Source organism: Pseudoliparis swirei, chromosome 7 (assembly GCF_029220125.1).
Source record: "Pseudoliparis swirei isolate HS2019 ecotype Mariana Trench chromosome 7, NWPU_hadal_v1, whole genome shotgun sequence".
NCBI classification, from domain to species: domain Eukaryota; kingdom Metazoa; phylum Chordata; class Actinopteri; order Perciformes; family Liparidae; genus Pseudoliparis; species Pseudoliparis swirei.
In genome coordinates, this window is record NC_079394.1 from 28963854 (window position 1) to 28981610 (window position 17757).

A 17757-nucleotide genomic window follows, 5' to 3' on the forward strand; every position below is an offset into this window, starting at 1 on the left:
GCAGGTTTGAAGAGTTCAGGTTGTGTTCATCTTTGGCCGGTCTGGATGAGTGTCGACTTCCTCTGGACTTCCTCAACAATGAGGTCCTGACTGATGTCACAGAGTCCACCTCAGTGCATGTGCTGCTGACAAACCTCTTCAGGGGGAAACTGCTTCCCTCTGCTCGCCTCTGGATAACCACAAGACCTGCAGCAGCCAATCAGATCCCTCCTGACTGTGTTGGCTTGGTGACAGAGGTCAGAGGGTTCACTGACCCCCAGAAGGAGGACTACTTCAGGAAGAGGTTCAGGGATGAGGAGCAGGCCAGCAGGATCATCTCCCACATCAAGACCTCCCGAAGCCTCCACATCATGTGCCACCTCCCCGTCTTCTGCTGGATCACTGCTACAGTTCTGGAGGACGTGTTGAAGACCACAGAGGGAGGAAAGCTGCCCAATACCATGACTGAGATGTACATCCACTTCCTGGTGGTTCAGTCCAAAGTGAAGATGGTCAAGTTTGATGGAGGAGCTGCAACGGATCCACACTGGAGTCCAGAGAGCAGGAAGATGACTGAGTCTCTGGGAAGACTGGCTTTTGATCAGCTGCAGAAAGGGAACCTGATCTTCTATGAATGCGACCTGACCGAGTGTGGCATCGATATCAGAGCAGCCTCATTGTACTCAGGAGTGTTCACACAGATCTTTAGAGAGGAGAGAGGACTGTACCAGGACCAGGTGTTCTGCTTCGTCCATCTGAGTGTTCAGGAGTTTCTGGCTGCTCTTCATGTCCATCTGACCTCCAGCAACTCTGGTGTCAACCTGATGGCAGAAAAACAACTAAGAGCTGAAGGCCTTGGTCGGCCTAAAGTATTGAGAGCTAGACTCAAACATCTCTACCAGAGTGCTGTGGACAAGGCCTTACAGAGTCCAAATGGACACCTGGACTTGTTCCTCCGCTTCCTCCTGGGTCTTTCCTGGAGACCAATCAGAGTCTTCTGCAAGGTCTGCTGACACAGACAGGAAGTAGCTCACAGGCCAATCAGGAAACAGTCCAGTACATCAAGAAGAAGATCAGTGAGGATGGTTCTCCAGAGAAAAGCATCAATCTGTTCCACTGTCTGAATGAACTGAACGATGGTTCTCTGGTGGAGGAGATCCAACAGGCCCTGAGATCAGGACGTCTCTCCACAGATGAACTGTCTCCTGCTCAGTGGTCAGCTCTGGTCTTCATCTTACTGTCATCAGAAGAAGATCTGGAGGTGTTTGACCTGAAGAAATACTCTGCTTCAGAGAAGGCTCTCCTGAGGCTGATGCCGGTGGTCAAAGCCTCCAACAAAGCTCTGTATGGATACGTTAACATTACAAAATGGATTGATGTTTTACTTTGATTGAACATGTTGTTTGTATTAATCTCTGTTCCTCCCTTAGGCTGAAGGACTGTAAACTCTCAAAGAGAAGCTGTGGAGCTCTGTCCTCAGTCCTCAGCTCCCAGGGCTCCAGTCTGAAACACCTGGACCTGAGTGACAACAGGCTGCAGGACTCAGGAGTGAAGCTCCTCTCTGCTGGACTGGAGAGTCCACATTGTAGACTGGAGACTCTGAGGTGGGTTCACTGAATTATAAATAAAGATAAGAGCCCAATATTCAATTCAATTCAGTTTATTTGTATAGCCCAATTTCACAAATTACAAATTTGTCTCGGAGTGCTTTACAATCTGTACACATAGACATCCCTGCCCCAAAACCTCACATCGGACCAGGAAAAACACCCAAATAACCCTTCAGGGGGAAAAAAAGGGAAGAAACCTGCAGGAGAGCAACAGAGGAGGATCCCTCTCCAGGATGGACAGATGCAATAGATGTAATGTGTACAGAAGGACATATTTAGAGTTAAAATACATTCAATGAATATGACATTGTATGAATAGTTCATAGTAGGCATATTCCACGATGGAGACCTCCACGATCCATCAGGCAGATGGCGGTGGGGAGGAGGAGTGGGCGGAGTCTCAACAGGACAGTGGCGTAGTCATGAGCAGGAATTCCACGACCCAGACGATCCATCAGGCAGATAGGATCTATGCCGTCTCATAGGGTCCGATGACCCCATGAGGCGTGAAGTCAAGGACTCGGGAGAAAGCAGAGTTAGTAACGTGTGATTGAGAGATGAAAATTCATCCTTAAGGAGAGAAAAAGAGGAGATAGGTACTCAGTGCATCCTAAAACGTCCCCGGCAGCTATAAGCCTATAGCAGCATATCAAGGGGCTGGACCAGGGCAAACCTGATTCAGCCCTAACTATAAGCTCTGTCAAAGAGGAAGGTCTTAAGTCTACTCTTAAACGAGGTGACTGTGTCTGCCTTCCGGACTGAAATTGGAAGCTGGTTCCATAAAAGAGGAGCTTGATAACTAAAGGCTCTGGCTCCCATTCTACTTTTTAAGACTCTAGGAACTACAAGTAGTCCCGCATTTAGTGAGCGTAGCTCTCTAGTGGGGCAATATGGTACTACAAGCTCCTTAAGATATGATGGAGCATCACCAATCAAGGCTTTGTAGGTTAAGAGAAGAATTTTAAAAGTGATTCTTGATTTTACTGGGAGCCAGTGCAGAGCAGCTAGTGCAGGAGTGATGTGATCTCTTCCTTAGTTTTAGTGAGAACACGAGCTGCAGCATTCTGGATCAACTGGAGGGACCTAAGAGATTTATTAGAGCAGCCTGATAATAAGGAGTTGCAGTAATCCAGTCTCGAAGTAACGCGTGAACCAATTTTTCTGCATCTTTTTGAGACAAGATGTGCCTGATTTTTGAAATATTACGTAGATGAAAGAATGCAGTCCTTGAGATTTGCTTTACGTGGGAGTTAAAGGACAAGTCGATCAAAGATAACGCCAAGATTCTTTACAGTGGTGTTGGATGCCAGGGCAATGCCGTCTACAGAATCCACATCACCAGATAATTGATCTCTGAGGTGCTCAGGGCCGATTAAAATTACTTCGGTTTTGTCTGAGTTTAACATCAAGAAGTTGCAGGTCATCCATGTTTTTATGTCTTTAAGACATGCTTGAATTTTACAGAGTTGGTTGCTCTCCTCTGGTTTTATCGATAAATATAGTTGAGTATCATCTGCATAACAATGAAAGTTTATGGAGTGTTTCCTGATAAAATTGCCGAAAGGAAGCATGTATAAGGTAAATAAAATTGGTCCAAGCACAGAACCTTGTGGAACTCCGTGATTAACGTTGGTGGTTATCGAGGCGTCATCATTTACAAATACAAACTGAGATCGATCTGATAAATAGGATTTAAACCAAATTAGTGCCGTGCCTGAAATGCCAATCGACTGCTCCAGTCTCTGTAACAGGATGTCATGGTCAATGGTGTCGAATGCAGCACTAAGGTCTAACAAGACCAGTACAGAGATGAGTCCTCTATCAGCACTAAGGTCTAACAAGACCAGGACAGAGAGGAGTCCTTTATCTGCTGCCATTAAGAGGTCATTTGTAATTTTCACCAGTGCCGTCTCGGTGCTGTGGTGTTTTCTAAATCCTGATTGAAATTTCTCAAATAAACTATTATGATGTAGAAAGTCGCACAACTGATTTGCGACCACTTTCTCAAGGATCTTGGAGAGGAAGGGGAGGTTAGAGATCGGTCTGTAGTTAGCCAATACCTCTGGATCCAGAGTGGGCTTCTTCAGGAGAGGTTTAATAACAGCCACCTTGAAGGAGTGTGGTACGTGGCCTGTTAGCAGAGACACATTGATAATATCTAATAGAGAGCCGCCAATTAAAGGCAAACGTCTTTAAGCAGCCTCGTCGGGATGGGGTCCAAGAGACAGGTAGACGTGTTAGAAGTAGAAACCGTTGAAGATAATTGGTCACGGTTGATGGGAGAAAAGCCCTCAAATATACACCAGGGCATACAGCGGTTTCCAAGGCCATTCCACTTGAGGACAGATTGGCACTGGTTATGGGCAAGAGAATATTAATCTTGTCCTAATAGTTAAAATCTTTTCATTAAAGAAGTTCATAAAGTCATTACCACTAAGGTTTATAGGAATGCTCGGCTCCACAGAGCTGTGACTCTCTGTCAGCCTGGCTACAGTGCTGAAGAGAAACCTGGGGTTGTCTTTATTTTTTTCTATTACTGATGAGTAATAGGCTGCTCTGGCATTACGGAGGCCTTCTTATATGTTTTAAGACTATCTCGCCAAACTAAGCGGGATTCTTGAGATTAGTTGAGCCATATGCGTTCAAGCTTTGACGTTGCTTTAGTTTGCGGGTCTGAGGGTTATACCAGGGAGCAAACCTCCTCTTCCTCACTGTCTTCTTCTTCAGAGGGGCTATCGAGTCCAGTGTCATTCTCAAAGAGCCTGTGGCACTGTCAACAAGATGATCAATCTGGGACGGACTAAAGTTAGACCAGGAGTCCTCTGTTATATTGAGACGTGGTATCGAATCAAATACAGAAGGAATCGCTTTAAATTTAGCTACAGCACTGTCAGTTAGACATCTGGTGTAGAAACTTTTGACTAACGGAGTACACTCCGGTAGTATAAATTCAAAAGTTATGAGGTTGTGGTCTGACAGAAGAGGATTCTGTGGGAAGACGTTCAAATGCTCAATGTCAACGCCATAAGTAAGAACAAGATCAAGCGTGGCCAAAGCTGTGAGTGGGTTTCTGTACTCGCTGACAGAAGCCAATCGAGTCCAACAAGGAGATGAATGCAGCACTAAGGCAATCATTATCAACATCCACATGGATATTAAAATCTCCAACAATAATAACTTTATCGGTTTTAAGAACCAAACTTGATATAAATTCTGAGAATTCAGATATAAACTCTGAATATGGACCTGGTGGCCGGTACAGAATCACAAATAGAATTGGCTGTAGTGTTTTCCAGGTTGGATGTGAAAGACTAAGAACAAGGCTTTCAAATGAGGTGTAGTGTAATTTTGGTTGAGGATTAATTAATAGGCTCGATTCAAAGATGGCTGCTACTCCACCTCCTCGACCGGTGCCTCGAGGAATGTGAGTATTAATATGACTTGGAGAGTCGATTCATTCAGGCAGACATATTCTTCATGGCTCAGCCAGGTTTCAGTTAGGCAACATAAATCAATGTGATTATCTGATATTAAATCATTTAGTAACACAGCTTTAGATGACAGAGATCGAATATTTAGGAGACCACATTTAATAGACCTGTTTTGTTGCACTGCTGAAATAATGGTGTTAACTTGTATAAGGTTATTGTGTACGACTCCTCTTCTGCTTACTTTTGATTTATTTAATTGAAGTGGCCGTGGGACAGACACAGTCTCTACTCTAAAGTCAAGGGTGGGTAACTGCTCGAATGGAAGAGCAGAGAAGGGTGTTAAACTACAACTCTGCTCCCGGTTCCTGATCTGAACCCTGGGTTGTCATGGATTAAGTCCGGTGATCAACTTGGTCATATTCGCAGAAATGAGGCGCTCCGTCCAACGTGGGATGAATGCCGTCTCTCCTCATCAGATCAGGTTTTCCCCAGAAAGTCTTCCAGTTGTCTACGTAGCCCACATTATTCGCTGGGCACCACCTCGACAGCCAGCGGTTGAAAGACGACATTCGGCTATACAATTCGTCTGTCTGCAAATTTGGGAGAGGGCCAGAGAAAATTACGGTGTCCGACAACGTCTTGGCATAAGCACACGATTCCACATTAATTTTAGTGATTTCCGACCGGGCTCGGCGTCATTACCACCGCGTGTATTACAATCTGACTGTATCTCCGCTTGTCCTTAGCCAGCAGCTTCAAACAAGACTCCACGTCGCCCGCTCTGGCCCCGGAGGCACACGACTCTAGTCCGTGGCTTCGCTATTTTCACGTTCCTGACTATAGAGCTCCCGATAACCAGGGTGTGTTCCTCAGCGGGTGTGTCGCTGAGCAGGGAAAACTGGTTCGAAACGTGAAGTGGTTGGTGCACAGCAGGCTTCTGTGTAGACTTACTACTCCTGCGAACAGTTACCCAACCACCCGGCTGCACGGTTACCTCCGGGGAACAGCTATCAGCTGACTGTAGCTCGCGCCCGGCTACGGGAGAGGCGGGCTAACTAGCATAGCTGTCTGAGCTTCGATAGCGCGGAGCCGTGCATCTAACCCACTTAGACCTGCCTCCAACCTAGCAAATAAACTACACTTGTTGCATGTATCGTTATCATTAAGGGAGGCAGGGGGATAACTATACATGAGACACACTGAGCAAGAGGGAGCGGGAGGGAGAGAAGAAGAAGTCATGCTCGCTGTTGAGCTGGCAACCAGAGCTTACCGGAAGAGTGAGATGATGCGTTCAGGACCTTTAGTGAGGAAACTCTCTCTAACTGGACCTCAAGGATTTTAATTATACCTGATATACAATCATGACACTTGTCTGGCTTCATGCTGCTGATGGATTACTGAACAGGCCTATGGGACAGAGCCAGGGGCCACAAGGTCAGGGGCTAAAAGGGTCAGGGGCCAGAGGGTCAGGGGCCAAAGTGTCAGGGCAGAAGGGTCAGGGGCCAAAGGGTGATGGAACAAAGTGTCAGGGGCCCAAGGGTCAGGGGCCAAAGGGTCAGGGCCAAATTGTCAGGGGCCCAACGTCCTTCACCTACAGACTGTCACTCAGAGAGACACAAAGAGTATTGATGGTTATACAATGTGTACCATACTTTATTAATAGTATATATATATATATATATTAAAAGTGTAAAAAGGGGGTTCAAAAGAGTCTGAATGGAGCGATGTGTTTTGTGGAAGAAGTCTCAACACTTGGGATGCATTTAAGAGTATTTATTTGACAGTCATTTCTGGTTGCTTTAAAGTTTCTGTCGACCTCCAATAATCAGACAGACAATCTAATGTCTCACAAATAAGATTAGTACTTACAGTCTCCATTCAGTGAGCTTAAAGCTCCCAGTTGTGTGTTGTTCTTACTCACCACCCCGATGGCGTGCTCTCTCCTGCTCAGCATTTCAAAAGAGACTGAGCTTCGTGCCAAGGGAGGTAACAGCTGCTTTCCGCTTCCGGTTTAGAGCCCCACCCCCGGTTTTAGACTTCAGAATAAGAGCCTAAACAGGAAACCAGCTAGGATCTCAAGGGAAACGCACCTCTACCACAATAAAACCAATCTCATTCATACTGTCCACATCCTACTGTTGTGATAACAATAAACCTCATAAAATCAACATTACAGTTACACATATAATACAGCGATCATACTTGTCTATGCTTCTTAATACATTAATCGGAATATTCCTCCCTAATATCCACTATGTAAATTATCTCCCTATATGCATTATTTAAAACATAAGACTTTATTTACATGTGCAAGTGTACATAAAATCCACTACAACCTAACAGTCCCTCCTTTTATACTAATAATATAGTATAAATACATTTGAAATGGATTTTATAACCCTCACAATGCAAACATCACTGTAAAACAATCTTTATTAATCACTCATTATCATCTAGTGTCCCTGTGGAAGGAAAAACTTCACTCCCTCCTTTTATCACTGCTCCTCAAGGAAACTCCAAATAACACTAAGTGTCAGTGTGAATGTATTCATCACACAGGTATACATCTTAAAATCCTGATGGTTCTGATTAATCTAATGTACATCTGTGTACGTGGCTGTGTATCCCTGTGAATCCAGTTGCTCAGCATACATGCTCAGCAACTCCAGTTCTCCAGTTCCTCAGCATTCCTCCAAGCCGATTGTCAATAACGGTTGCGATACAGAGTCCCACTCAGCTGAGGGAGCATGAATTACTGCGTCCACAGACCACAAGCAGTTAACTGTCTAACAGCAAGTCACACTCACTAAATCTCAGCTGAGGGCTTCTCAAAGGATCAAAAAGCATCGTCTCTTTGGTCAACATCTGTTTTGTACCTCCCGGACGTCCCGGCCCCAGGGGAGATATTCACTCCTCATTGGTTAACCTGTCCAGGTAAAACATTAGTCCTAATTCGCTCACTGGCTGAGCCGCGTCTGACCGTCGGTGGATTCGCATATCCACATGATGTCATCTCTCCTTCTTCCCTCTCGTTCTGTCCGCTGCTCTGGATGGCATCGCAGGTGTCCTCAGGATGGCTCTCAGTCTGCTGCCCTTCTCCGAAGGTGCACGATACTCCTCTGTGGGCGGCTCATCATGGCAGGTCCTCACAGCAGGCAGCCGGCACACGATGAAGGTCGATGGTGGAGCGTCAGGTGTAGCTGTTGAAGAGAATGAGAAAACACAGCGGCCTCTAGACCGACTCTACACAGAATATCACATCTAACTTGGAAATAATTATTTATCTCTCCCGAACCAATTCTCCAGCATATCTGAGAAGTTGTCACTCTCAAAATGATCTCTTGTCCTCCTCAGAGCCAACCTATTAATGTGTGTCCTCTATGGTGGACATTCTACTTTGCATCCCTCCTCTCTAAAAGAGGGCATCCTGGGCTCTCCAGTGATACCACATGGGTAGAGGTGGGATGAAGACGCCTTCCTCTTCCTCTTGACCCAAGATGGCATCCGTATCAGCCAACACACTTCAGGGAAAGTCAAAGGTCAAATCCCATATTACGTCATTAATATCTCTACGATGAAATTGATAAGTTATTGATCAAACATGTCAAGATTGATATAGTTAGTTATGAAAGCAATCCAAGTATTTATCTACCAAAATTAACAAGTTATGAAAGTCAATTAAAGTGGTTCCAGGACAAAGTGTATGCATCTAATGACTCACCCTTGCTGTAGGCAAACCAAATGCATGATGCTCATCTGCATCTACCGAAACACAAACATGCTTCCAAAAACCAAACAGGCAAACGAATATATGAAGGACAATAAAGAATAATGAACGAATGATTAGTTAGGTAATCCAAATTCAAACAAATGCATCTGTTCTAAGTCAGTTCTGGACATAAGACAACAATAAGATGACAATGCGTTCAATCTTAATAGAACATCTTCTACCATCCTTTAACCAACAAGTAAAACTATCTAGATGGATGAATGATTTAGTTCCCTAATGAAGTTGGATGCACTTCTGGGTAAATGTCACTCTACGGACATACTTTCAGTTCATCTTCTATACTGGGCTGTCTCTTCACACGACAACGGTCCTGAGGTCCACTACAGTGGACATGCTGCAAAATTCAAACTCAAACTAATTTGCAAAATGTTCAAATGGTAAGATGTATATGTAATTCTAAATAGGTAGGACGTCACTAAAAATAGGGAGTTGGAATTCACTATTCCATAATTCCCAGGAGGTCATCAAACTAAACTATCACAAGTTGGAATTATTTCTTAGTTGCAGAATTGAACTGGCAATCTTTAACCCCGTCTGAGAAACTGCTTCTCAATTTCTCATTCAATCCAATATTAATTTATTTATCTTTACTCATAATAATAAACGTAATTGATCCTATCTATGTTCCTTTAACTAGGTCATAGAAATATTCAAATCCTGCTAGGATCTGATAGCAGGCAGGTATTTGTCCGGCACTCTTCTCGCTCGTGCTCGAACCCTAGAACAGTTTATGGGGGAAACAAAACATTTTCATCTAATGGTGCAGTTAATGGCAAGAAACAGTGAGCTGTGAGAGTCGGTGTCGTTTGCATACATCTTTCTGTGTTGCAGTCCTAACTCTCGCTCTAATGTCTTAGAATAATCAAAATATTAACATATTTACAACAATGATGCTCCTAAGCAGCAATGTGTGGAAATGGCTTCAGATCTTTTCAGAATTACCCTCATGATTAGGCAACTCTTCCGTGGCTGTTTGTGATTCTTTAGCCACAGATCTTCAAATATACAATGTAAAATGGTGTCATTCTCTCCGTGAGACAACTTACATGGAGGGCGCTGTGAAGTCCTTGCAATGACCTCAAACCACCCTGTTCACCTGGGCTTAGTCCACTTACATGGATCTTAATACTTACCCAGTCACTTGCTCGACCAATGGCCGTTCCCATCAGCTGTGGGCTCTGGCAACCTGCTTTAAGAAAAACTAAACTCTGATTAGTTCATTTCTCAACATATTCATCAAATGTGTGCCGTCTAGGGGAATAGGTTTCTGCCTAACTCTCTGCGGACCCTGCAAAGTCTCCCTGTCAATACCTCATCGGGACATTGTCTCCCTTCATTTTGAGGATACTTGAACTACTTGGAGTTACTTGCTTCATCAACTCTACCATCGCCTTTTTCTGGGTGAAAGAGAGGATCCTGGGCTCCTTACGAGTGTGTTCTCTAGACACATGTCCTAACTTCTTGTAGGTGTTTCAAAATGTGTTACGTGTTTGGTTGCAAAATTGTGTGCCGTGGTCAGACCCTAATATCCTTTGATCACCATATCTCAGCATCAGTTTCTTATTTAGACAATTCACCACTGTCTTTGGATCTTCTGTCTGCATGAGCTTGATGTCCTCCAATGCAAGTTCCGGGAGTCCCGGTATGGCAGCGGCTGTCATTTGTTTGACCTAACCTGCTCCTCTCTTCACTGAGAGGTCAGCTGCTTTATTGCCTCTGGCGACTGTGGTCTGTAAGTTATGGTGTCTCTTCATGACTGTTGCTTCTTCATGACTGTGCTTCTACAGTTCCAGGACGACTCTCGGTAGCTGCTTCAATTGGCTGAGTGATTGAGTGTAGGTGTGTGTGCGTAGGTGAGCATAGGTGAGTGTATATGTGAGAGTCAGTGTTGGGCAAGTTACTGAAAATTAGTAATTAGTTATAGTTCCTAGTTACTTCTTATAAAAGTAATTTAATTACGTTACTAGTTACTGTATATCAAACGTAATTAGTTACTAGGGAAAGTAACTTTTAAGTTACTTTTATGTCTGCTTTTTTAATGTCATGAACAGTACTGAACAGTCAAACACAATAAACATATGTCGTAGACCTATTTATTGCAATCAACAGGGCAACAGGCCTTCAAATCAAGCAGTCGTACAAAAGTCCCTTTTAATACTTAACTTAATACAAAATAACTCTTTTAACAGTGTTTTTTTTACCACATTAGGCCCAATGAAATAAAAGTGATTGGCCTAAAGTATTAACACTAATTAAAAGAGAAAACAAAGGTGCCTTGAGGTGCTGCATATAATTGAGGGGGTTGGTGCTAGTGAGGCGTGTACGTGCTGATCTGGAGTCAGTTTGGTAGGATTTGGGTATAAATAAATTATTTCATTTAAAATATGGATTTTTATTTAAAGATATTCATGTAATTTGCATGCAAAATAGGTCTACCCGAACCAGCGGACAAAAAATTCAACCAGCGGCAAAAACCGCGGACCTGGCAACACTGGAAGTGGCTGTCAATCACAGTGTGGCACCGTGCGTGCTGGTCGAGGAGGCGTGCCTGTGATTGGCGGAGGAGAGGGGAGGCGTGCCTGTGATTGGCGGAGGAGAGGGGAGGCGTGCCTGTGATTGGCGGAGTAGAGGGGAGGCGGGGTTAACCTGTCGGAAAACGGAAGTTACGGGTGGTTGACGGGAACCGTTGTTGTTGATGTTCGAGCTGCTGAGCCGAGAGGAGCAGCTGTCTGTGTTGGTGGATGCCCAATAAAGGGAGGAATAATAACGTGGTCCCGTCTCCGTGTCATCAGTCCATAACGTCCGAGACGTTACATCATTGCGCCACCAAGGTCCTGCGATGTCGGATCAGAAGCAGCTCAAGTAGCCTAGCTTGTCTTCTTGTCTGCAAGTGTTCATTTTTCACAAAAGAGAGTAACGCGAGTAACGAACTCATTTAAATTTCAGTAATTGTAACTGCGTTAGTTGAATTAAAAAAATACTTCGTTACATGCTCGTTACAGCTAAAAGTAGTGGAATTACAGTAACGCGTTACGCGTTACTCCCAACCCTGGTGAGAGTGTATGTGTCTTTTGAAATACCAAGTGTCTTGTTTAAGCCTTTTCAATGTGGTCTAATTTCAGCTGCAGTACATTAGCGATCTCCTTCCTCCCTCCTTTTCTGAAGCAAATTCCATTTGATTCAGAAACATGAAGGTGGAGAGAACTCAACGCAGCCATCACTGGTCGTTGTCATTTGTTTGTTGTCTCAGCATTCAGCACCTGCAAACCTCTGGTGGTGGTTGGGGACATCCTGTTTGAAACCTCTTCTTTCAACTCTCTGTTAGTACCTGTGGAAGCTGACTTGTAGACCTAGTGGCAGAAGATCTTAAATGGCTCCGAAACTTATTCGGCGTGCCTTGGGGCCAGCGTCAGGGCCATTCTGCTGAGATGGCGGCTGGGTCATATGGAAAGGCTGGGGGATGGGGCTGAGGGATCTGTGCTAAGGGTGGGGGTCTGTGAGGTGTTGATGAGGGAGGGAGAGATGTCCAGGTGGCATCCATCTCCAGTTATGTCTATTGGAACGCTCTGTTGGAGAGGGCATTACCTCTTCTCCTAATATACCTACTATGGTGTGTAGAGCTTCTCTTATAAGGGGGTTATGGGCATACGGGGAGGGTATTGAGATATGACTGGGTAGATGAAAGGGATGGGAACTAAACTGACAGCAAGGTACAGGAGTTGTATCTGTTGGAAGTTCATCATTCAGGGATGCTTCTTCATTGAGGGTGTGTCTTCCTCCAGGCATCTTCTAGGACCGTTGTCATCATCCACTGCTATGCCATACGGCAGCAGTCTTGCCCGCTCAATGGCTTCACCGGTTCTGTTGGGTTTGTCGATCGAGACGTGAACCATACTTTCCTTCTGATCCTCTTCTGCTGTGTTTTCCAGCGTGAGCATTCTCACCAGTCAACTTCTGGCCTTCAAGCTACTGGGGTCTTGATTGTTGGCTCTGGTATTTTCCAGAGAATAGGTACTGACTGGCTTTATATATGTAAGGAAATGTAAATGTAGAAGAAGAAAAATATCTAAACAATTTAAAATGACGTTATACACTGGAATTGCACAGTCTACACATTTTACAATATTGTGTCAAAATGGGAAAAAAACTGTTACTGTTAGCCAATATTGTAACAATCAACCGTCAAGAAATGGGCAAAGCTGTTATTTTAAATGAAATAGTTCAACCATCACTTACCAAAATCAAAGAAACTTACAAATGGGAAAAAAGGTTATTGGTTTGATTTAAACAGACGTTACGACTCTTAGTCATTCTACTGTTAACACAAGTTACAACAACACCAATTTAATCCAAAACAATGAAAGAAACAAAGCTAAATGGGAGGAAAAAGTTTACTCTGCGGTCCAACTTCCCCAACAAAGAATATTCAGATTAAAATTACATTCATACATTTTTCTTTCAAATGTGTTCCAATATCAAAATTATTCATCTATAATTTCCAAACCGTGAATAAAATGTTTCCTTTTCAAAGGTCAATCTATTTTAAAGGTTTCTTTCATGTTTATGCGACATGCATAACATCGTCACAATGTGTGTGTGTGTGTATTGATCTTTGGACACAGTGAATGGAGCAAGGTATGTTGTCTTTGGACAACATTTGTCCTCTATATGCTAAGTGAGTGCGTGTGTTGATGTGTGTCGATGTGTGTGTTGGGAGGGTGGGTGGGGGGGAGAGGGAGGGAAAGATAGGGTGGGTGGGTGGGGAGAGAGGGGAAACAGGGCGAATATCTTGCAGTATTCCAGCTTTACAGTGTCATGAAACCTCCACTTTCATCTCGGCTTCTTCATGAAGACCTTCCCCCACATCGCATAAGTAAGTGTTGGGAATCCTTTGTCTCAAAAAACAAGCTCCATTTTTTTCTCACTCTTTTCTTTACTTTTATCAGTTCAAGAATCTTAATGTATGTGGGGAGCGAGGGAGTGGGGGGAGGGAAGGAGGGCAGAGAGATCTGCATCCTGACCTCCCGCTGTGGCACAGTCCTGGTGACTCATAAAACACCCCTGCACCTTTCACCTCCAAACAAGAACAAATGGTAATACGAATACAGAATAATAATGGTAAAAAACAAACTGTTACTTTGGTTAAACAGCAATCAGACATTCAAAACAGTCAAGCATCAAGACTTGTTACAGCCTGCAGCTGTCAAAAATGGGAAAAGGACGTTATTATTACACAAAACATTTAACAATATACTGTAGAATGGGAGAATATTTGTTACTTTAAACAAAACTGCCAATTTAGCACGTCGCATAAATAGGTGTCAGTTTCTTAACAGCTCATGAGAAATCGATTGCATGCGTCCAACGGACGACTGTAATAATAACCACTATTTTTCCAAAAAACAGTAAACCCAAAACTATCCTTTAAACCGACTAAAATAAAAATAAAAAACTCAGTTTTGAAACGGTGATGAGAAATCAATTACTCGTAAGCCTAACGGCATTTACTGTAATAATAACCACTGTCTTTTCCCAAAAAACAGTAAACCCAACACTATTCTCTAAAACTGTCAATCAAAAAAACAAAAAGATAAACAAATACAAACTCAGTACTGAAACAGTGATGAGAAATCAATTACTCGTACGCCTAACGGCATTACTGTAATAATAACCACTATTGTTTATCAAAAATCAATAGTAAACCCAACACTATATCTTTAACACTGGCAATAGTACTCAAAGAAAAATATCTCTTAAATCCAAATTGTCAAAATATGTTGGTGAAAACAGCAGCAGCATGCAACTCTGGTGTGTCGGATGTAATTTCCAACACCAACCACACGATGGTGCTAAAAGGTTAACCCCTTAATCCCCTTTCCGAAGTATCTATTTCAGAACCTCTCGGAGGCGCTAATCCGAATCGTAATGGCGTCTTCTACTATGCTAATGTGTCTCACCCCCACTGACCTCGTGTCTTCTCACAAGGGAACAAGAAAAAATGTAGTTTGACCTGGCCCGTGGTGAATCCGACTCGCACAGAGTCTTGTAGATGCATTCCATTCATCTATTCCCAGGGCTCTCAAGTTTTGAAGACAGGCAAGCATGAGATTTCCATCAGCACCCGATGCTCTCCTGTGCGAGCATCGCAGCGTTGCGCGCGCCGGCATCGAGCCGAGAGGAGTTGTTGACGGGGGGGGGGGACGGGGGGGGTGCTAGTGACATTTTTTTGCTCCACCCCGATGCGCGCAGACCAGCGTCGGAGCTCTGCAGCGGACCAATCGATCGGCATATATTGAGCACCCCTGCATTCAAGCATTAAATAGCCGAGAGGTTTTTTCAGCGTGAGGAATTCGATGTGTGGCGGGAGTGTGTGAGATAAGACCGAATTGCGTGAGTCTCACGCTCAATGCGTGAGACTTGATAGCCCTGTATTCCTTAAACACCAGCCTCATGTGTCGACATGTTAGCATTTAGCCTAGTGTTAACAAAGTCTTTGTTCCACTAAAAGTTCACACCTCAGAGAGCCAGCTGGTCGCTCCTCACACCTATAATATCTATATAACTACACAGATTTCAGTAAAACGGGATCTGCACTCCCATGATCAAACAGCGCTGTGTGTGAGAAGTTTCAAAGCTAGATATCTGAGAGGTTTTTAATGGGTTTTTTAACAATTAATAAGAAATAAAGATACAAATTCTCTCTTTTTTTTCTTCTCCATGCTAAGGATGCTATCCACTAACATCGAGCAAACCTCCACTAAACACAGCTCATAGACTCCCATGTCAGGGTCACCAACTAAAAACTTGAATGAGTCAATGTTCCTCATAAAAAGAGTTATTTATTCACACATAAAGAACCAAACATGTATCCATTTCAATGAAATAAGTGTTGAAATGAAACTTGTTGTGATCCTTGTGATCAGGTTCATCTTCTCTCTGAAGTCATGAATCCTCCGGCAGTAAGCTGCTTCTACACGTCTGCTACCAGCTGCAGGAAACCTTGTGAAGTGGAGTTCACATTAAAACATGAACTCATCTGATTGGATGATGAACAGATTGTTTCTGTCATCTTTTCTTCTTCTTTCACTGATGGGATTTTAACTAAATGTCTGTTTACAGAAGAAGATGAAACCAAAGTGAAAGCCACTCGTGTTCATGATGTCAATAATGATTCATTGTGTATTGATATAATAAACTCTGTGTGTTGTTTTGTGTGTTTACAGACTGTCATGCTGTGGGATCTCAGAGGAAGGCTGTTCTTCTCTGGGATCAGCTCTGAAGTCAAACCCCTCCAGTCTCAGAGAACTGGATCTGAGTGGAAACCAGCTGCAGGATTCAAGAGTGAAGCTGCTGACTGGTTTTCTGGAGAGTCCACGTTGTAGCCTGGAGACTCTGAGGTGGGTTCAATTCTGCTGCTAGTGTAGCACCTTCATGTTTAATCAATAACTGTTTGATGGATCTACGTATTGATCCATCAAGTGTTTCATTTCCTGGTGACATGTTCCACTTCACATCAGCTGCCTCGTTGCATGTCGTCCTCTACAAGCACGACATGGATAACTTGTCTGGCCTCATGCTGCTGATGGATTACTGAACAGGCCTATGGGACAGAGCCAGGGGCCACAGGGTCAGGGGCCAAGGGTCAGGGGCCAAGGGTCAGGGGCTAAAAGGGTCAGGGGCCACAGGGTCAGGGGCCAAAGGGTCAGGGGGCCAAAGGGTCAGGGGCCACAGGGTCAGGGGCCAAAGGGTCAGAGGTCAAGGGGTCAGGGGCCAGAGGGTCAGGTCTGCTACCAGCTGCAGGAAACCTTGTGAAGTGGAGTTCACATTAAAACATGAACTCATCTGATTGGATGATGAACAGATTGTTTCTGTCATCTTTTCTTCTTCTTTCACTGACGTGATTTTAACTAAATGTCTGTTTACAGAAGAAGATGAAACCAAAGTGAAAGCCACTCGTGTTCATGATGTCAATAATGATTCATTGTGTATTGATATAATAAACTCTGTGTGTTGTTTTGTGTGTTTACAGACTGTCAGACTGTGAGATCACAGAGGAAGGCTGTTCTTCTCTGGGATCAGCTCTGAAGTCAAACCCCTCCAGTCTCAGAGAACTGGATCTGAGCTCCAACCAGCTGCAGGATTCAGGAGTGAAGCTGCTGACTGGTTTTCTGGAGAGTCCACGTTGTAGACTGAAGACTCTGAGGTGGGTTCACTGAATTATAAATAAAGATAAGAGCCCAATATGATCTTAATGTAACATGAATTAACTGATGATCACTGATGTGAACAGAGAGAAATGAGCTGAAACAAATGGTTTCATAACCAGATGGAGTCCCTGCACACACATTTCTCCTGTCAGAGAACAAGAATATAATATCTTGGCTCTTTTGATTGACATCGCTTGACGCCTGAAGAAACTGAATTTAAAGCTGCAGGACAAATCAGTTTAATACTTTATTGTAAAATTAAGTCCTTTAATTTAAAGTCACATTTTTCAAAAGCTTTCTGTTTTAAATCCGACCTTTATTTCACTTTAAATAAGAGAAGATAATGTATGTATTATTAGATTATTTATTATTCATAATTAATCCAGTTCAGTTGGAAATCTATAATACATATTTTGTAGATGTTATTCAGTTTAGTTTTCTTTATTTAACTTGACAGTCAGTTGTTTACTACATACACATGTTAATACAACTGTTGGCTACTTCAATGCATATGGCACAAAATCATAGAGCGCATATCTGACATTGATGTTCTGACCTTTAGTGAGGAAACTCTCTCTAACTGGACCTCAAGGATTTTAATTATACCTGATATACAATCATGACACTTGTCTGGCTTCATGCTGCTGATGGATTAATGAACAGGCCTATGGGACAGAGCCAGGGGCCACAGGGTCAGGGGCCACAAGGTTAGGGGACACAGGGTCAGGGGCCAAAGGTCA

General features: G+C 43.5%; 2 protein-coding genes across 2 annotated transcripts in view; one reads left to right on the forward strand and one right to left on the reverse strand.

Moving 5' to 3' along the window:
* LOC130196675 (protein NLRC5-like) overlaps positions 1-17757 on the reverse strand; it is a 1158129-nt gene that overhangs the window by 770105 nt on the left and 370267 nt on the right.
* Positions 1-17757, forward strand: part of LOC130196679 (NACHT, LRR and PYD domains-containing protein 12-like) — a 373575-nt gene that overhangs the window by 354296 nt on the left and 1522 nt on the right. Inside the window, 2 exon segments of the mRNA XM_056419002.1 lie at positions 16034-16207; positions 16840-17013. Of these exon segments, the coding sequence (XP_056274977.1) occupies positions 16034-16207; positions 16840-17013 (348 nt within the window).